We start from the raw sequence: 21,150 nt of genomic DNA on the forward strand, positions 1-21,150 counted from the left end.
TTATTAGACTGGAATCATGGACTACCGGGAGAAAGACCACAGAGACAAAATGCCATTTTCACCCCATAAAATCAAAAGTTTGTTCCTGGTGCCTGCACTTGCAAAAAAAACCACAAAGGTTTGCACCATCGATGTGATGTGTCACTGCTGATGTTGGCTTTAACACCTGGCGAGGGTTGTATTTGTCATGTTTCTCAACTGTAAAGTTATTCTTTCCCCACCTTATTCCTGATCGTACTTATAGAAAGAAACTCACTATTCACTATTGCACTTTTTGGAAGAAAGCCACTTAAGAAATCGGGAATTGTGCTCCAATTTAAGGAGAGCTTTTACACAAATTATTTGGAATTCTCCTGCAAAGGAGTTGTGTCTCTTCTCACATATTTATTTTATTTATATCAGTATGGACTCATGGGTATTTATTTTATACTTTGCATTATAATCTGCACTAGATTAAATCACATCACCCAGAAAGAAATGTTCAATTCGTATCCCCTGGCCCTGGAGTGTGAAATCATGTATAAATGGGATCTTGACCCCAGCCATGGACATATGCAGTTATCTATGATTAGGGTCTTCGAAGATGCTATTAAGATAAGGTCAGATTGAATCAGGCTGGTCCTTAATCTGGCATGACTGAAATCCTTATAAGCAAAGGAAATCTATACCTGAAAATAGAAGCCATAGAAGGAGGTAGAAATAGAGATGGCCATGTGATGAGCAAATTTTAATAACTGGCAAACTACCAACAGAGGTCTACAGACTGTGAGGACTCTTCTGCTAATACCTTGACTTTGGATTTCTAACATCCAAACCGTGATTCTACAAGTCCTCTTGTTAAAACCAACCAGTTTCTGGTATTTTGTTATAGAAGCCATGACAAACTTAGACATAAGCAATACCACTTAATTTAATTGTTGCTTAAATTGTTATAGCTTTGACATTGAGAACTCTTTTAGATTACTACTTGTTCTATGATACACCTCCCTCATTGTCTTGCTAGAGAGGAATGTGTCCTCCCTGATACTCGATTGCACTTAACAACTAAAATTCATTTGTTATTCAGTAATTTAAATTTCGAACGAACAATTTTCTTGATTACAATGATTCAAGCATTACTGAATAAATTTAACCATAAGCTACACTAAGGAATACATGTCTTCCTTAATATGCCCTGAATGTAGAACAGTACTTATAAAAAAGCACAGATATTTTGCTTTTTTGAAAAGCCCCAAATTAAGACCACATGGGGAAGGTGGAGGTGCAGGATGAAATCCAGGTGGATATGGGGGTCCAAGGGGAGGTCCAGGTGGAGGTGGGAGCTTCAATTCAGGAAGAGGCAGAGGTCGAAGCGGAGGTCCAGGTGGAGGTGGAGGTCGTGTTCCAAATGGAGGCTGTAGTGCAGGTGGAGGTGGAGCTGGAAGTCGTGGTCGAGGTGGAGGTGGAGGTGGAGGTGGAGGTCGTGTTCCAAATGGAGGCTGTAGTGCAGGTGGAGGTGGAGCTGTAAGTCGTGTTCCAGGTGGAGGTGGAGGTCGTGTTCCAAATGGAAGTTGCATTGCAGGTGGAGGTGGAGCTGTAAGTCGTGGTCCAGGTGGAGGTGGAGGTTGTGTTCCACATGAATGTGCTGGTGCATATGGTGGTGGCGCTGGAAATCTTGGCCCAGGTGGAGGTGGAGGTGGTGGTCCAAATGGAGGTTGTAGTGCAGGTGGAGCTGGAGCTGGAAGTCGTGCTCCAGGTGGAGGTGGAGGTCGTGTTCCAAATGGAGATTTCGGTCCAGGTGGAGGTATAGCTGAAAGTCGTGGTCCAGGTGGAGGTGGAGGTGGTGTTCCACCTGGAGGTTGTGGTCCAGGTGGAGGTGTAGTTGTAAGTCGTGGCCCAGGTGGAGGTGGAGGTCGTGTTCCAAATGGAGATTCCAGTCCAGGTGGAAGTATAGCTGAAAGTCGTGGTCCAGGTGGAGGTGGAGGTGGTGTACCACCTGGAGGTTGTGGTCCAGGTGGAGGTGTAGTTGAAATTCGTGGTTCAGGTGGAGGTGGAGGTGGTGTTCCACCTGGAGGTTGTGGTGCAGGTGGAGGTGGAACTGGAAGTCGTGGTGCAGGTGGAGGTGAACCTGGAAGTCGTGGCCCAGGTGGAGGTGGAGGTCGTATTCCAAATGGAGGTTCCGGTCCAGGTGGAGGTACAGCTGAAAGTCGTGGTCCAGATGGAGGTGGAGGTGGTGTTCCACCTGGAGGTTGTGGTCCAGGTGGTGTTCCACATGCAGGTCGTGGTCCAGGTGGAGGTGGAGCTGCAAGTCGTGGTCCAGGTGGAGGTGGAGGTGGTGTACCACCTGGAGGTTGTGGTCCAGGTGGAGGTGGAGTTGGAATTCGTGGTTCAGGTGGAGGTGGAGGTGGTGTTCCACCTGGAGGTTGTGGTCCAGGTGGAGGTGTAGTTTTAAGTCGTGGCCCAGATGGAGGTGGAGGTCGTGTTCCACCTGGAGGTTGTGGTCCAGGTGGAGGTGGAGTTGGAAGTCGTTCTCCAGGTGGAGGTGGAGATGGTGTTCCACCTGGAGGTTGTGGTCCAGGTGGAGGTGAAGTTGTAAGTCGTGGTTCAGGTGGAGGTGGAGGTGGTGTTCCACCTGGAGGTTGTGGTGCAGGTGGAGGTGGAACTGGAAGTCGTGGTCCAGGTGGAGGTGAACCTGGAAGTCGTGGTCCAGGTGGAGGTGGTGTACCACCTAGAGGTTGTGGTCCAGGTGGAAGTGTAGTTGTAAGTCGTGGTCCAGGTGGAGGTGGAGGTCGTTTTCCAAATGGAGATTCCGGTCCAGCTGGAAGTATAGCTGAAAGTCGTGGTCCAGGTGGAGGTGGAGGTGGTGTACCACCTGGAGGTTGTGGTCCAGGTGGAGGTGGAGTTGGAATTCGTGGTTCAGGTGGAGGTGGAGGTGGTGTTCCACCTGGAGGTTGTGGTGCAGGTGGAGGTGGAACTGGAAGTCGTGGTCCAGGTGGAGGTGAACCTGGAAGTCGTGGCCCAGGTGGAAGTGGAGGTCGTATTCCAAATGGAGGTTCCGGTCCAGGTGGAGGTATAGCTGAAAGTCGTGGTCCAGATGGAGGTGGAGGTGGTGTTCCACCTGGAGGTTGTGGTCCAGGTGGTGTTCCACATGCAGGTCGTGGTCCAGGTGGAGGTGGAGCTGCAAGTCGTGGTCCAGGTGGAGGTGGAGATTGTGTTCCACATGGTGATTCTGGTGCAGTTGGTGGTGGAGCGTGAAGTCGTGGTCCAGGTGGAGGTGGAGCTGCAAGTCGTTCTTCAGGTGGAGGTGGAGATGGTGTTCCACTTGGAGGTTGTGATGCAGGTGGAGGTGGAGCTGGAGGTCGTGGTCCAGGTGGAGGTGGAGGTTGTGTTCCAGGTGGAGGTGGCAGTCGAAATGCAGGTAGAGGCAGAGGTCCAGCTGGAAGTGAAGGTGGACGCCAAGGCCGAAAACACTCCCAAGGTGGAGGAGACAGCCCATATCTCTCCATTGGTGACATAAGTTCTCTCACAGGGTGGTCCATAAAGGGTGGTCTTGGGAAAAGAGGGGGCCCTCTTGCAGTCGTTTTGACCTGAAGACAGAAGGAGTTGAGTTCACATATTACAGACCAAAGCTGAAACCCAAGGAAGCAACTGTCAAAGCCTGGCACCTTTCCCCTCTGAGCAACCTCAGGGCCTGGAAATTCCAACTTCCCACTCAGTCACGGAAGAGTTCATTGATGGCACAGAGTGAACAGCTGTCACCACACAGGTCACGGCCATGTCTGCAGACATGTGTGGTGGGGGCTCTTCTGGGAACTAACAGAGGCAATTCCAAAGAATAAAGACAGAGTATTCCCACCTGAAGCATCCATTCCAAGGACCCACCTGACCCTCCTCCCTTCACCTCCACCACAGAAGCTCACTATTTGCTATCAAGAACACACAGAATTAAAAGAAATGAAATAGCTTCTTTTCAGAGAACCTTCCTCCAGCCTTTCCTGGCTCATCTCTGTTTCTCAAGACTCTGTGTGTTAAGTGGAACAGTCCCCTTCTTGGTGGAAGGGGACAGAACCACAGAGAGGAACTAGAGCACTTGCCCAGAGGTACACAAATTTAAGAGGCAGAGCTGATTCAACAACAGCTCTGCTTGCAAGATCTGCTTGTCTCCCTCTGCTTCCTTCCCTGACAGAAGGGTCTTCTACACTCCAGAAATTCTGCCTATAGGCTCATGGTCTCTGGGGAGATGGTATCCCCAGAGTTCTGCAAGAGAATGTGGAAAGTGTTTTCTGATAGAAACAATTAGGCTCAGCCTTACTGTTTATCTTAAGTCCTAGGTGATAATGCAGTTTAGTACACTGTGAGATGCACATTACTTTTATTCTATGAAAATTGAGTCAGGAATTCTAAATAACAGAATTCAATAAATGTTCTACTTCAAGGAGGAAAGGTGCATGAGGTATGATCAGGGGAATCACCAGCTTTATTGCCTGCACAAGCCCCAAGAGATCATGCTGATGGTGAACATAATTCAACGTAAGACCTTTGCTGGAATTAGCCCAACAGGGAATGACTGTCAATGTTCAATGTCTCAGTTTAGTGTACCTTTGCTCTTACTAATTGTGCTGGTTTGAAAGGATATTTGCCCCCTAAGAAAGCCATGTTTTAATATAAATCCCATTTCATAAAGGTAGAATCATCCCTATTCAATACTGTATATTTGAAACTGTAATGAGATCATCTCCCTGGTTGATGTGGTTTAGTCAAGAATGGTTGTTAAACTGGATTAAGAGACGGCATGTCTCCACCCATTTGGGTGGGTATTGATTGGTTTACTGGAGTCCTATAAAAGAGGAAACATTTTGGAGAATGAGAGACTCAGAGAGAGCAGAGAATGCTGCAGCACCATGATGCACAGTCCACGAGCCAGCAACCTTTGGAGTTGAAGAAGGAAAGTGCCTCCTGGGGAGCTTCATGAAATAGGAAGCCAGGAGAGAAAGCTAGCAGATGATGCTGTATTTGCCATGTGCCCTTCCAGCTGAGAGAGGAGCCCTGACCGTGTTCACCATGTGCCTTTCCAGATGAGAGAGAAACCCTGAACTTCATCGGCCTTCTTGAACCAAGGTATCTTTCCCTGGATGCCTTTGATTGGACATTACTATAGACTTGTTGTAATGGGGACATTTTCTCGGCCTTAGAACTGTAAACTAGCAACTCATTAAATCACCCCTTTTAAAAGCCATTCCGTTTCTGGTATATTGCATTCTGGCAGCTAGTAAACTAGAACACTAATACATAAGTTCTCATCATTCAAAATACTTGTACCTAGTAGAAAAATCTTTTGGGATTCTTCAACAGCACATTTCCAAACAGAGGTGGGACAAACTGACTTATGAAATTTACAATGAATCTACCTTGACTAGCATTCACAATTGAATGAAGCATACAAGAAAAAGTTGGAGGGATGATTTTTCATCTTGTAAAGTTATATGGATTACACCCAGCCCAAAACTGAGAAGTTTTTAAAACTCAAAAACAATAGCAACCTCCTATTGATAACCCAGCACCCTCCCACAGTAAAGGAAATCAGTGGAGTCAGTTGTGCCATGGGATTTAAGTGCGGTTCTCCTTGTGTTCATCACAGAAATACAACACTGAAGGTCCTACTCAGCCTCTAAGCAATACAGCTTCTGGAGGCTCCCCACGGGTGATAAGCTGGGCTTGGAGAAGCCAAGCTTGCTGCATTTTGAAAATTGAGATGGTCAAGATATCCCAGACCCAGAGGTGAGGACAGAAGAGGGGGTTACCTTGTCATTGAAAATGCCCACAGCATTTACCTTGCCCTTCTCCGTTGCCTCGGTAGGGAGTGGTCTTCCTGAGCTGCCATTCCATAGGGGTGCTGCACCAGGTCCTGGGTCAGAAAGAAGCAGGAGAACTGTCTCAGCTTTATTCTGACTTGCACATTCTGTTCAGAAGATTCACTGCCCCTACACACCCTTCTTTCACTGCCTTAGACTCTTTACACACTCAGGTCTCCAAAAGAGACCCAGGGTTTCCTAGGTGCCTTAGATGACCCCTGATGACCAGGACAGGGACTGTCCCCTGATCCCTGAGAAGGACACCATAAAGCCCTGCCTGCCAATCCAGGTGTTATTACAACATGCAAAGCACTTGAGGACAGGTTAGGTCTCAACTGTATCTTGACCTCAACACTAAAACAAGAGTCTCTCAGTAAGTATGGGAAGGGTGAATGATTTATAGGCAGACTTGAATCAATTACGATAAGCAAACTGATAGAGTCAGAATCGAGAATACGGATTACTATGGGATGGGGTAGGGATAGGATATGGAATTTCAGACTTAAAATGTAGAGTGTTCCATTTGGAATGATAGAAAAGTTTCGGTGATGGATGCTGGTGCTGGTGGCATAATATTGTGAATGTAATTAAAAGCTCTGAAACATATATATGAATGTGATTTAAAGGGGAATATTTCAATACGTAGTATCAGAATACATTTTTTTTTAAATCCCTGGAACTACACTACATAACCAGTGAACCCTAAGACAGACCACGGGCTGTAGTTAATATTGCAGGAAAAAAAGGTACTTTCATCATTTTTAACAAGGTTCCATTCCAATCACTAAACCATGGTGTTAATCATAGGGTGGTATATGGGAATCCTGTATTTTATGCATGATTATTCTGTAAACCCACAGCTTCTCTAATAAAGAAACATAAAATAAAAATAAGAACTGCTTTGGACAGGAAGAATAACCTATGCATGGATCAGCACTGGTCGGTCCTTTCAATTTATATTTAATCTGACTTCTGTATCTGCCCAGGTGTATATAAAAGCTTATGGACAGCAGTACTTATAGGCATTAATATTATAGCCGGAGAAAAGGAACAATCCACAGGGCATTAATGGTATGACTTGAGGTTACATTTATAGCATCATAGGATTCAAATTACAAAGGTATTAAAGGTATGATGAATACTTCGTATCTCAATAAAAATTAAACTGAAAAGAAAAAAAGGACATCCAACAACAAGAAATCCTTGTTGGCAGCCTTAAAGCCCTGTTGAAGTAGACACAAAGCATAGCCAAAACACAAAGCATGAAAATTTCTTCTCTAGGCAGGACATAGAGCCCACATTCTAAAATGCAGTTCATGTTATTTTTATAAAAAAAAAAAAAAAGGTAAAATAAATCCTTCAAACTGGGTATTGCATGGTGGGAGGTGGGTCCTGACCCAGTTCCCTTCTAGTCATATCTCTTTAGTTAAGAATTGAACCTGGGGGAGGCGTCCAGTAAGCTGTGATTCAACATTAATGGGAGAGCATGACCCCCTAGTCCCAGGGGATGGGTGCAAATAGCCATTCTGGCTGGGGCAGGAGGAGGGGAACATTGTCTTCTCACCCCATGAGGCACTATGAGGTCTTTACTAAGTCTTTGGGATGGTTTTCTAGCAGCACAATGATAACCCACACTATGTGGATTTGGCTGCAGAAAATAATACCTGCTCTTGGCACTGTGCTCCTTACCTCTCCATGGAGATTTCTGTATGTCATATCTTCCTGGCATTGGTTTCCAAATCCTGCATTCTCCTCGCAAATTGTTTTTTTCAGTTTCTTCCAATAATCTTGAATATAAAGAAAGATTTTAAAATAATAATAATAAGATACAGAAACCCAAGTCTTTTCTTGGATACCAAACTGCTTAGCCTTAAAAACTGTTTACCTCTGTCTCAACTCATGAGATTCAGTGTCCTTCACAAGCACCTCCCTCTGTAAAGCACGAGCTCTGAGCTAAGGGGGACAAACACACTTATATTTAGTGTGGTGGTCAATTATGCAGAAGAAGAATGAAAGAAAAAAAAATGTTTACCCAGTTGTCATGAGCCTTCTCCTCGTGAAGGATGAGCTGAAAAAGACAACACATCACAAAAAACCATGTTTAGGGTTCTGAGACTCGCTGGAATCACATGCATTAGGTCCTACAGAATTCTGCTACTGTCAGGCAGGGGAGGATACCTGATGTCTGAACGAGCTCTCTGACTTCCACATTCTTCGTTTCATTTCTTCCATTCTTCGCCTATGTATTATAATTATTTTAATCAGTTAAAGCACAACACTGAATGCAAATATAAGTACTCTAAACATCTTCTCATCGCCCTCACAACCGTACCCCGATGGACTTTATCTACATGTAAAAACACATTTCACATGATTATAGAGCAGGAGAATCAAAGGTATTTCTAGTTAACTTATTTAACATTTGCTGCCTGGATTCTGAGTTGATATGCTATACTGTCTTTAACTGCTCTCACTCTGTCCCTGAGTAATTCTGTTATTGTGTATCCTCCATCATTATATTCTTTGCATATTTCCCCAGGCTGTAACTGCTGGTCCTATGAAATGGCAAAATCATCTATACGGATTTTATTATTATTTTTTTTTGCATTGGCAGGCACCAGGAATCGAACCCAGGTCTCCAGCATAGCAGGCGAGAACTCTACCTGCTGAGCCACCGTGGCCCACCCATCTGTATGGATTTTGATTCATCCAACACCAAACTGCTTTCCCAAGGAATTATGATAATTTATAACACCGCCAGAAATGTTTGCATGAAGTAAGTTCTTGAATAGCTGGGCCATCATTGGAAAGCAGGACATGTCTGATAACTTCTTTAATTGGTCAACTTAACAAATTATTTTTGCTTGTGAATATTCTCAAGATACCTGTCTTCTGACCATTTATGAATGCTTCTGTGGTAATTGGGTCTGACCAATGCACAAAGGATTAAAAATTAAAACAGAAAAAACACACAAGCAGGGTTTCCAAGAGCCACTGCTGCTCAGCAGCTGAACTCATTTGTATTTCTGAGCTGCTTGCATGGCTGCTTTTGCCTTCTCCTTTGCAGCTAATGGCCGCCTCTCATATTCCCGCTTCTTGCATTCTTTTAGTTCCAGCTGCCTGGAACAGGGAAGAAACATATGACACTGCTAGTTCCCTCAGTAAAATCCTGTTTTGTTTCCCTCCCAGCAGTCTGAGTTCTGGATTCAAATGTCCCCTCACACCTCCCACATAAACCAGTGGATTTACAAACACAAGCAGAGGAAAGAATCCAAGCCTTTCTGTTAAGAGATAAAAGTCAGAACTTGGGATTCCTGGCTCCTTCACCTGCATTTCAGAGCTTCCCCTCATAGCTCTCTTCTCCTATTCATTAGGACATAGCATGAACAAATCTAAAAAGGAAGTATGAGCCACATTATGTGCCTGCCTGGGGCCAGTTTCTTGGGTGAAAGCTCTCTTTATTCCATTGTAGAAAATCAGGATGGACCAAGTCACCAGAAACCGACACATGAGGCTGACTCGGGCTGATGCCTCTGATTTCTCCACACTTCTCAGTCCAAGGCCAGAGGCCCCATCACAGACCGGCAGACCAAGCGAGACCCTTCCAGGGCATGGCAGCTAAATGCTGCTCAATCCTCGAGTGTCCACAGCTCACATGTGGGACTCCTGCCAGCTACCCTAAGGTTCATGGTTGAGACCAAAGAAATACTAGTACTGGCAGGAACTACTGAATTGAATGTGATCTGAACTGACACATCATCAGAGTTTTATGTCCCAGAAACAGATTTATCTGGAAAACCTCTGAGTTCAGTGCATCAATCTACTTTAACAAGACTGTGTTCACTGACACTGAAGGTTTGAGATTTATTTGCTCGTGCTTTTGTATTTTATTCATGGTTCTGGTTCTAAAGATTCACCACTTGACTTGTGATTTTCTATGGCTCAGGAGGAACACAAATGACTCCAGGCATCAAGGACAATAACACCGAAGAGAGGAAGAAGGTTTATGCATTCATTTCTAACTACCTGACCAGTACTTCCAGAGATGTTCTCTGCAGGGGCTACACGGTGGTGGATGCCATGAAAAGTCACAGGATACAGATGGGTATGGGCACAGACCCCACCCTAAAAGAGCTCTCAGGGTGGTACATAAAAAGTACCATTGAGGCCCAGATCTTGGGAAGGGATAAACAGGAACCTGAGTCATGAAAGAAGTTTCAGGGAGAGTTTCCTACAGGTCATGGGTCAATGGGTCTGAATCACCTGATCTGCCCCTGAGAACAAAAAGAATCAAGTAATATGACCCATGTGAGCAAAATCATCTCTGAGTTGACATTGCAGTGAAGCATCATGAATGCAAGATGCAGGAGTGGAAAGAAATGAAGGATTACGGTCACACTGGCATTCAAAGTATTTTTCCCTAGGTTCGCTGATGAATTCCAGAAGAGACTGCTGAGATACAAGCAAGTTTGGTAGAGTTTCTACATGTGCATGTGCTTAGAAGGTGGCACCCTGGCATTTGGGAACTTGAAAAGCTACAAATTAGGAGTTCTGGTGACCAGTAAATACACTGGCTGCTCTAGGGATTGAGCCTTTTTGAAAAATCACAATTATTGACTCAAAAGGCTCCAAGATTTCTAATGTTCCTAATCACCCACCAAAAATAAATTCCAGTCTTTTCTCTTTCAAATGAATATCCCATGCCTCAATTTCAAATTTTTTTGCCCAAATGGTCAGTAAAAAAGTAAGCAAGCAGATACCCAAATCAACAGGCCATGCCCTCAATCATGAGGCTTACTCTTGTGAAGCTTATGTAGGGAGCAGAGAAGCTTAGACTACCTATAGGCATGCCTCAGAGTAACTTCTGGAGGACCTCTGTTGTTGCTCAGATGTGGCCTCAGTCTCTCTAAGCCCAATGCTACAAATGAAATCATTGCCCTCCCCCCTATGGGGGAAATGACATTCGGGGGTGAAAGTCTCCCTGGAGATGTGGGAGATGAATCCCAGGGATGAATCCAGACCTGGCACCATGAGATCAACAATAACAGCCTGACAAAAAGTGGGAAAAGAAGTGTAATTAATAAAATAATCAATGGCAGAGAGAGTCAAATAGTCAAGAGGCTACTCTGGAGGTTGCTCTTATGCAAGCTTCAGGTAGACCTTGCTACCTATCATAACCTGCCAACCCCCAACCAGGACCATTCCAGCCAATCCCAAAGAGCAATTAGGGAAATATATAAGATTCCACAAGGGTTCCAGGCACTAGAGTAACTTTCCAGAAACCTACAACCTCTGATGGGTGCCTGGTCCAGATAAGTCCTGAAACCTAGCCCAGTTTCTCTCCCTACCGCATATTAGTGACAGACCTTTCCAATATCAAAAATTTAGAATTGCCATAGCCCAAACAACCCCAAAGAGATGTACGGAAAGATCAAAGATAACAGTGGAATTACACATAGAAGATAGGACTTAACAAATGGATATGAATGCTGAATCATTAAACTGTTATCTCTTTTAGTCTCCAGTATTTTAGAGCAGCTAGAAACAGAAACCTAAAATTGTGAAATTGTAATCCATGTCAAAGTATTAAATATGTTCTACAACTAATTGTGTGCTGTGCTTGGAAATTTATAGCTTTTTTGTATATATGTTATTGTTCACCAAAACAGAAGGGGAAAAAATTGATTGTGATGATAACAAAGTATTTAAGCCCTCTAGCCTCCTATATTCGGGAGCAGCTAGAAGGAAAAATATGAGAGGATCGTATGGTAGCCCATGACAAACTCTGGGATCTGACCTGTAACTACATTTTGAAGAATGCTCTGAAAACTATTGTTTTTTTATTTCTTTGTTTTGTACATGTTATACCGTTAATAAAAAAAAGGTAAAAAAAAAAGTAACCGAGAATAAAAAGGACAGGACAAGGTATTGTGATGTACTAGAAACCAAAGTACAATAAAAGTAGACTCAGAGGTTCCCAGACAAAGAAACCACCACGTAAGTAACGGGAAGTTTAAGTGTGTCTCTATGTTCTAGAAATTAGAAGTCAAAATTATGAAATTCATTGAAGAACTAATAGCTATAATTCTGAAAAATAAAGTAACTGAATTTATAAATGCAATCAATGATTTTCCCAGCAGAGTTGAGCACACTGAAGACAGATTTAGAACACTGGAAGATGGGTCCCGTGTATGGGGACCAATTTAGAACCCATACATTCAGGGTTTACTTTAGGTATCAGTGAGTCCTCAGTATCTATCTGCCTATTTGTGCATCATCCTTCTCCGGAAGGACTTAACCTCAGTGAGCAGGGGGTTGTTGTGTACTAAGAATGTAACTGGACATTTTTGCTCAGGAGAGAACAGCAGACACAGATATTAAAAAGTTTCTGGTGGTCCTGTTGACTCTGAAGGTTGGTTGTAACTCATTCCTAGAAGGGAGCTATAGGAAAAGCACAGAGTTACACTTGGACCCAGCTGCGTGGCTGCATGGAGCATCCTATATATGGGTTTTTTTTTTCTTTAGGTGCATGGTCCAGGAAACAAACCCGGGTCTCCTGCATAGAAAGCAAGCATTATACCACTGAACCATCCATGCACCCTAGAGCGTCCTATGTAGATTGTATCTTGGAATGATATACTTAGTACGTAGTCTAGAAATTTCACTCCAGCAGCTGTGGAGTGGATGGATTGAGGCTTTGAAGATGCAAGAGGGACATGAAATTGCAGACAAAGTCCCTAGGAGACTGGGCAGGAAAGATGATTGACCCTGAGCTAAGGAAGTGGCTGTGGGAAGGAGAATAGGGCAGCCATGAAACAGCAAACTGAATGGTTGTTGGAGGCACCAAATCTACACCAAGAAGGAAAACAATATTTCTTTAGGTGACTGAATGACCACTGGTGGAGAGATTGAGCCCTAAAAACAAACACTGCAAAGAGACCTGAGTCTGTCAAGGCCAGACATTAAGTGTGAACCTCAAAAAGTTTTGGAGAAAGAATAAACTGGCTGTTTGCTAAGCAGAGAGAGAGGGATAAAGTGGGTAGTCCAGTTTCAGTGTTTACTAGCATCAGGCAGTAGCTGCCTGAGTCCAGAGAAAATACTAAACTGTTCTCAGTGATGGTCATATACACAGAAAATATAAAGAATAGGAGTAGACAGAAACAGCAACGGCGACAGAAATCCCAATGTCAAATCAGTTATTTTGGAGAGTGAGAATTCAAAATGCACTATAAAGTTGTATCTATTTTGAAGTTACCTAATTTCAAAATGTGATGTATATTTCAATACCCTAATGAATTACCCAAGTATACTCTGCAAAGATGTCTTTGTATTTTGTAACTCCCAACCCCTTACCTTTGTGATATTATACAATATTTCTTCTGAATATTTTCCATCTAGTAAGTCTGAAATACATGGCATGGTCGATGGCTATTTTTTCTTTACACTGTTTTAAAGATTTCATTCTGAACCCTTCACACCAACCACTCAAGAGTTTTAAGGCCAAGTACAGTAAATGAAAGAAAAATCCCAATGTTAACTTGGTCACAGAGAATGCAAGGGCGAAATAATTTGCAGAAATTTATGAAAGAGTATGGATGATCGAAATGACAATAGCATCTGAACGGGAGAAACTGGTGGCAACCAACTCCTTCCTCCAAAAGTAAATTACAAGCAAGAATCTCAGACACCGTTAGGAAGGGAAAAAAAAAATAGTTTTATACTGATTATATATGGAACATAGATGGCATTAACTTCTCTGAAAAATGACAAACTTATCTACATTGGTCCACACAGTCGTTCACACAAGACTATATGAGGCAGCGAACACGAGAATATCTTACTCTGACAGGTACATTCGGAGCTTCTCTATGTTTACTGCCAGCCTTTTGCTTTCCTCTTCTAACGCCCTGATCTCGGAGCGCAATGCATCACGTTCAGCTTGCACTTCTTTAATATATTCTGAAAAGTAGAGAAGATTGGGTACTGCACTGTGGGCACAGGGACCTGAAAACACGGTTGGGAGGCTGAAAGAAAGGGCCCAAGTCCAGAAATCAGGAAACCATTCCTTACCTTCCAATGTGGGAGCATTTACATTAAGTCACACTTTCTCCTCAATAAGCACCTACCTTCCAGGGTACAGTGGTTGGGGGCCAAGCCTCGCAGGCCGTATTGGAACATTGGCACTGCACGATTTGCCTAAAAATTGCAAAAGAGATTTTGAGAAATTTTGCACCCAATGTGCAAACAAAACCTCAAACACCAAAACGTGGAAAGATTTAGCAACAACACTTTTACCAACTCTTGGTCCTTGATCTTCTGACCTCCCTCCAGTTCCGATGGGACTTGCATTCCTTCAAACACATCACTTATGATTTTGATGATTCCACTGAACATTTATTTTTTTATTTTTTTAATTTTTAATTTTTTTTTACATGGGCAGGCACCGGGAATCGAACCCGGGTCCTCGGGCTTGGCAGGCAAGCATTCTTACCTGCTGAGCCACCATGGCCCACCCCCCCACTGAGCATTTTGCTGTTACCCTACACGAAGCATATTCAGGTTAGTAATGATTATGCAACACTTTTACTTCCATTTTTAAGGTGTGATCCAGGATGAAGAAGATACTTTTACCTTGTATGAATTCACTTCTTCCGAGAGACTGATTTTTACTCTGCGGAGTTCCCCCACATCATCCTTCAGTCTGATGATCTTTAAAATATATAATAAAGGACTCAGAGTTCAAAATATAAATGACAGTGGTGTTGAAACCAAGCCCCGAGTACATGAGCCCTGACAGAAGTAAAGAACACAATACTCTATACTTATGATGCTGGCTGCAGATTTAGAATGCTTATAGAAAACAAACTGTGATAGAAGACACTGTAATGAAAGAAATCCTACAATAAGAATGGAATAATAAGACCCATGGAAAGAGCTCAAGATTGAAACCTGGAAATAGCAAAATCTATATATACCTTATCTTTGTATTCAGATAATTTTTCTCTGATTATTTTGTGTTCCTTCATAGCCTCTGAGATTTCTTCTTTGACTTGGAGAACTGTCCCTAAGAAGATTAGAAGAAATTAATAAGAAGGAATTGCCCTGATGTACCAGCAGTAAAGGGGCATGATCTGGTATTATGGGGGCAAAGAGCCTCGAATAGCACCTAGAATTTCAGACTTTCCTGACTGGCATTTACTTCTCACATCAGACCCTGATATGCAATGTATTGGAACCCTGAGTTTCGACAGACATCAATACTTAATTACCCCGACATATGATGCGTGTGTGGAATTCATTACCCCCATTTTGCGTCATGCTCATTCCTAATCATTCTCCACTAGAATTAATGGTTCCCACCACTTAAACTTCTTATCATCTGGTACAAGTATCTATTACACATCTACTTTACCCAGCAATACTGGAACCTTTTCTGAGCCTGAATTTCCTTGGCATACACCAATAGTGTCTCATTTGTCCCTAGATCCAGATTGTGCCAGTCACCTATCACCCCAAAACTCAGACTAATGTCATCAATTTCTCCCTAAGCTTTTCTAAACAGAACTTTTGTTCTTCAGACCCCCATAATTTGTCCCTCCTCTCAGTCCCTTTTTCCTGTTGGCAGTAATGCTACCTTCTTCTTCATTCAGACCAGGAATTTTAACATTTTCCAGTTATCAAGAAACCAGACCTCTTAACTCATGGCATTTTATTCTAACTGAATTAAAACCCACATCAAGCACCAATATTGAGAAACTCTTTCACAGAAAACATAAACTAAAATCTTACCTGAATATAATCTGTGCCCCACCTAGAAGAAAGTAAACAATATTAAATTTAATGTCAAAATAGTTAATGAATATTCTTATGAGAGACTGATTTTTACTTTAGAAGAATTGCAAACTGGTTAGAAGAATTACAAATCTGCTAATTCCAGATAAACTGTCAAAATTACGTCCAAGTGAAGTTTTAATATTGGGTGGGTTTAGGATAATTAATCCAAACAATGAAAAAAAAAGAAAGATTTTTAAAACATAATTTAAATGGTATGTAATACTTCATTACCATTTTCTGGCAAAAGCACTAAGGTAAATACCTAATTTACCTTATCCCTAATTTGGGGATAAAATTTATCCCCAGTTTGGGGATAAAAATCTTTCTCCTCATTTCTAAACATGAACAAATCTACTCATTTTTAATAATGAGAATGGGAGACGTTTTTATAATAAATACACTAAAGCATCAATAACCTCAAAGCACTTATTTGTCCACGTCCAGATGAAAACATGAGTTTCAGAACCAGGATTGTTTTAAAAGCCCGTGAGCAAACAAAGGAAAGGCAATATCATGGACTTGGATAACAGAGAAGCTTAGCCTATCTGTAGGCATGCCTAAGAGTTACTTCTGGAGGACTCTTTTGTTGCTCACATGCGGCCTCACTCTCTCTAAGCCCAACTCTGTAAGTGAGATCGTTGCCCTCCCCCCTACGTGGGACATGACATCCAGGGGTGAAAGTCTCCCTGGCAACGTGGGAGAGGACTCCCAGGGATGAATCCGGCCCTGGCACCTTGGGATGAACAATTCCATCCTGTCCAAAAGGGGGGAAAGAAGTGTAACTAATAAAGTAGCAGTGGCAGAGAGAGTTCAAACAGAGTCGAGAGGCTACTCTGGGGGTTGCTCTTATGCAAGCTTCACTTAGACCTTGTTACCTGTCATAACCTGCCAAGCCCCTACCAAAACCATCCAGCCAATCTAAAGAACACCTGGGGCGATATATAAGATTCCACAAGGGTTCCATACAAGTCCAGAAACCTGCAACTTCCACACGGATCCTGGTCCAGTGAAGTCCTGAAACCTAGAGGGCTCAGCCTCTCCAGAACATCAGATACTTCCATCTGCCTAACCCACTTTAGTGACAGACCCTTCCAATATGAAAAAATCTTCTGGAGAGGGCAAAATGTCCTTTCAAAACCCCAACTATCCCCAAATGACATCAATGAAGTATAGCTCCACCAAATATAAGCAGGAACCTTTTGAAACACCAGGTAAAGGAACAGTCTATTACCTAGAACATATTCTCCCATTCAAATATTGTAAGTGGCGATTAGCTGCTGAGGCAGCTCAAAAAAACTTGTAATAATGGAAACTTATTGTAGCATGGAAACCTATAGTGTTACTGAACAATGCATCCAGGAAGATCAGCCTAGAAAGCACTCTTCATCTGAAGGAAGTTCTCAAGGGTAACGAAGGAGAGAGTAGGGGATGTGCAAAAAGCATGTAGAGGAAGATGCTTCTATGCCTGGAGTATCTTTACTACATAAGAGTGAACTGTGAATTCAAAGATCTAGTGTTGGGCTCAGGCTAAGTAGGACTTCAGGTTTTATCCAGTTATATTGTAAATTTATGATGCAATTATTTTAGCACATGAAACGATTTCTTCTTTTTCTATGTATCTCTATGACTAGAGGAATACATTGTCTCAGTGTTTATAAGAACTTTCAAAAGTGCAATCAAAAAAAAGTAGGAAGGTAAACTTTGTAGGTTTCTAGCAGTAGGATCATGCTGGATAAAAGTGTGTAAATATTTTTAAGGCCTTGCATTAGATAATACGAAATTTCTTTCCAGGAGTATTGTAAGAATTCACAGTTCCACTAACAGTAAATCAAAGTGCCCAGCTAATACTCAGTATTTCACTTTCAATAGAAAGCATTTTTAAATGGAAGTTTTCACTTTGATCTTATACAGCTGTCTTGTTTCCTAAGTTCCTTTTTATTTTATTTTATTTCTTGGATGTTGTATGGTGGGGGTCACATTTCATTCTTATTTTATGTGAGTATCCCCTTATTAGAGAAAACATTTATTGAATTTTTGTTTGGTTTTTCATTTGCTTCTTTTTTGTTTGTTTGTTTGTTTGTTTGATAAGTCGATGGGGCTCCCTGAGTGCTTTACCTCCAAAATTTAAACTAATGATATTACCAGTTTAGCTTCAATTTCAAACACCATTTTTGCATTCATGTTAGTACCCTAAAAGAAACAAGAAGACCACAACTATAAAACGTTTAGGTTTATTATGACTTACAGTATGCTTGCGAGTTAATTGAAATACTCACATCTGGAATACATATCCTTAAGAACATGACAATGGAAATAATGCCCAAGAAGACAGCAACATTGACAGCCACCAGTGGAAATCCATAAATATCGGGTCCAATTCGAAAATGGTCCTATAAAATATCAACTAGTTGAAATAGCAATACTTGAAATAATAAGAACCTCAAAAACTGTACAATATAAGAGTTACAAAAAACCACTCATAGAAATCTTAAATGGGCTCTAAGACATAACCATGTCCCTCAAAACTCTCCAATGGATTCCACTGTTTCAAGGAAGATGGAACGTTGAGAGCTTCGTGTTTTGTGCTTAGCTGGCTTTGTTACTGGAAATTGTGAATGTGGCACCTTTAAGTGGAACACTCAGTCTCCGTGCCTTCCACAAGGCCATGGATTAACAGGTTGTTATATACACGAATGGAGTAAAACCCACTGATAAAGGAGCAAACTGTTAATACATGCGATATCAGCTAAGTTTCAAAATGATTATTATGAGTAAAAGAGCCCAGAAAAAAGAAAAAGCTACCTACTATACGTTCCTTTTATATAATATTCTACAAAATGACTATTAATCTATATTGACAGATGGCAGATGGGTTGTTGTCCAGCACCCCTGCAAAGAGGACCTATCTCCCCTCAAATACCCCAAGGGAAACTCATCATTTAAAATCGCAATGTGACAACCCATTTAAAATGAAGTAAGGCAAGCGCAACATTTACTCACACTGGCATTTGGGTGACCCAACATTGACCAGGATGACTGGACCAGGAGGAGCCAAAAGAGGAGCCCCAGAGACCCCATTTTGGAGGAGGGCAGGGGTGGCCCGTGGAGGAAGGGGAAGGGGTGCGGTGAGGAGGGGAAGGGGTGGGGTGGGGAGAGGGAAGGGGTGGGTCAGGAGGGGGGAAGGGTAGAGAATGAGGAAGGGGAGGAAAAGGACAGGAAGGATGGCACGGAACTGGTACTTGGGATGGGGGATGGAAGTAGAGGAATCAGGGGAAAAGGCAGAGGGTTCTGAGTGGGAAAATTAGGCAGAGAGTGTGGAAAATGGGCTCAAAATCGGGTCAGCAGGTGAAATGTCAGGATACAGAAGCAGGTACGGTCGGACGCTCAGGAGCACTAGGAGCAGGTGGAGGAGGATCAGACCTCCTCTCCGCCTTCTCCCGTTTGGCCGCTACCTTAGCAACCCGGCGTCTTATATCTCCCCCCTCGCCCAATCAGAAGCCTTCCTCCTGGCACGTGACAGTGGAACCCCGCCCCATGAGTGTTGTTAGAATGCCCCTCCCCCACCTCTGCTCCCCCCCATGCCATCCCAACGACAGTTCCTCTCCAGAACCGTTAGGGAATTTCTGATTTCTTGTCCTTGTCCCTCTCTAAATACTTGCTCTTTTAAAAAGCCCATCAAATCCGTGAGAGCAACGTTGCCAGTCCTACAGAAAGATGGGCAAAATAATTTGGAAAATACAAATGCATCAATTCATGAAAACTGTTGAACCTCAGGAGTCACTGGGGAATCACAAAGCCATCTTGATAGATCTGCACACCCCCAACCGGTTACAAATGAAAGTGTCCAACCATAGCAAGTGCTCAGATGCCTCCGAGCAATGGGAACGCCCCTGCACCCCTGTTAGGGGGATAAGTTGGTGGTTCCCCTTTAAACTTGAATTCAGTAAAATATGTTATTCAGATATCAGCGCTTATGAGAGCTGGAAAGCACAGACCCGAAGTTTATAGCAGCCTCGTTGGGATTGGCCAAAATCTGGAAATAAGGCAAATATCCATCAATGGAAAATAGAGATTGGTTACCTAAGGCTACCTAAGAGAGTGTAGTATTGTCATTACATATATATATGGACTCTATGAAATTTTAAGACTTGCCATAGAGGTAGGTTACCTAAGTTTCTTTAAGACAGTTTAGTATTGTCAGAAATACATTTGAATCTGTTAAAAGTAATAAAACCTCCAGAAGTAACTCCAAACAATAAGGGCAGCCAACTTTTATTGTTTGTTTGTTTTTGCTATGTAGTTTTATAATCAATATCAAAGTCCAGTACTGGGTTAGGGTTAAATCACTTCAAGTATTTCTTTCTGGCTATTCTAAAACACTAGACACTAAAAATAAATATCTACATAATAAGTCAGAGTCACAGTTATTTGTTACATCCTAACTTCTAATTACATCTGCTCCCTCTCATTTGATCATCCTCTCAATCTTCAGGAAAAAAGTCATTTACTAAGAAAAGCTTTTATACAGACTTAGAGCCTAGAGCACTCCATAAGGTTTTTAAAACTACTGTTGGTTTGGGCTTGGCACACTGTGGTCGTTTGCAACATCTGTTTGAAACTTGCGAGACAGATTAACATTCTTCCCAGCTGCTAATGCTACACCCCTAGAGAGGCCACTGAGTTCAGCCCCTTGTGCAGAGGGTCCAGAAGGTTGAGACTTTGTTGCATAATCTCCAGGAGAAAGACAGTAGCATCGCCTGCCTTTCTAACTCCTTTCACAACGCTTTTCTCATCCAGAAATCATTCTAAGTCTGGGTTATGTGGGCCAGGAGGGCTGACCTGCTAGAATAATTCTGAACTAGTGCCTCTGTGCATTTGTGTCCTAGGGTTACATTTTCCTGATCTGGGACTTGCAGTCAATAGGGTAGCTGTGCTTAGAGTGGTTCAGACTTGGATTTGAACGTCTGGTGTGTCTAAGAACTGGGCCTGATATTTCAGGAGCCTATTATTTGAAAGCCACTGAGGTTCTTTTGCCTCTGGCATGTCTCTGACTTGGTGAGGAGTATACACTGGTAGAGTCTGTCCCTGTGTCAGCTTGGAGGACCCTGCTGCTGTGAGGCAGGGCAGCCATCCCTGTAATGTGGCATCTAATGGCTTTGAAAAGTGTGCCACAGGTCGGGGAATGTTTCCAAGTTTTGTACTAAGACTCCTAATGATACCCTTTCTTTTCAGTTACACATAGGTAAAGGGGCTTATTTATGTGTCAGGCCCAAGGCAGGCAGGCTATTCAGCACCCCATTCCAAGGGGGCACTGTCTACACCGCTGATGGTTTCACACACAGGCTATGCAGTTCCTCCAAATTGGGGTGTGTTAGGGTTCTCTAGAGAAACAGAACCAACAGGAGATACCTACAAATATGAGATGTGTAAAGGTGCCTCATGCAATTGTGGGAATGGAAGATTCTAACATCTGGAGGGCAGTAGT

General features: G+C 42.8%; 1 protein-coding gene across 3 annotated transcripts; it reads right to left on the minus strand.

The window, feature by feature from the left end:
* Positions 1-892: 892 nt before the first annotated feature.
* Positions 893-19,231, minus strand: LOC143650552 (uncharacterized). Of its 3 annotated transcripts, XM_077121461.1 has the most exons (14): positions 18,666-18,874; positions 17,942-18,055; positions 15,621-15,642; positions 14,807-14,895; positions 14,463-14,540; positions 13,958-14,027; positions 13,673-13,790; positions 8,010-8,070; positions 7,864-7,899; positions 7,717-7,784; positions 7,521-7,618; positions 5,811-5,884; positions 2,756-3,566; positions 893-2,485 (listed from the first exon to the last, which is right to left on the minus strand). In XM_077121461.1, the coding sequence occupies exons 1-14, from the start codon at positions 18,741-18,743 to the stop codon at positions 1,140-1,142; spliced, it is 3,063 nt and encodes a 1,020-aa protein (XP_076977576.1). In that variant the 5' UTR covers positions 18,744-18,874; the 3' UTR covers positions 893-1,139. The 3 variants fall into 3 exon arrangements, with proteins under 3 accessions (XP_076977576.1, XP_076977575.1, XP_076977577.1); XM_077121460.1 differs by having other exon boundaries at positions 893-3,566; positions 18,666-19,231; XM_077121462.1 differs by lacking the exons at positions 5,811-5,884; positions 7,521-7,618; positions 7,717-7,784; ... (7 more) ...; positions 17,942-18,055; positions 18,666-18,874 and having other exon boundaries at positions 1,222-2,485; positions 2,756-3,862.
* Positions 19,232-21,150: the final 1,919 nt, after the last annotated feature.

The sequence above is a fragment of the Tamandua tetradactyla genome, chromosome 11 (assembly GCF_023851605.1).
Source record: "Tamandua tetradactyla isolate mTamTet1 chromosome 11, mTamTet1.pri, whole genome shotgun sequence".
Classification (NCBI taxonomy): domain Eukaryota; kingdom Metazoa; phylum Chordata; class Mammalia; order Pilosa; family Myrmecophagidae; genus Tamandua; species Tamandua tetradactyla.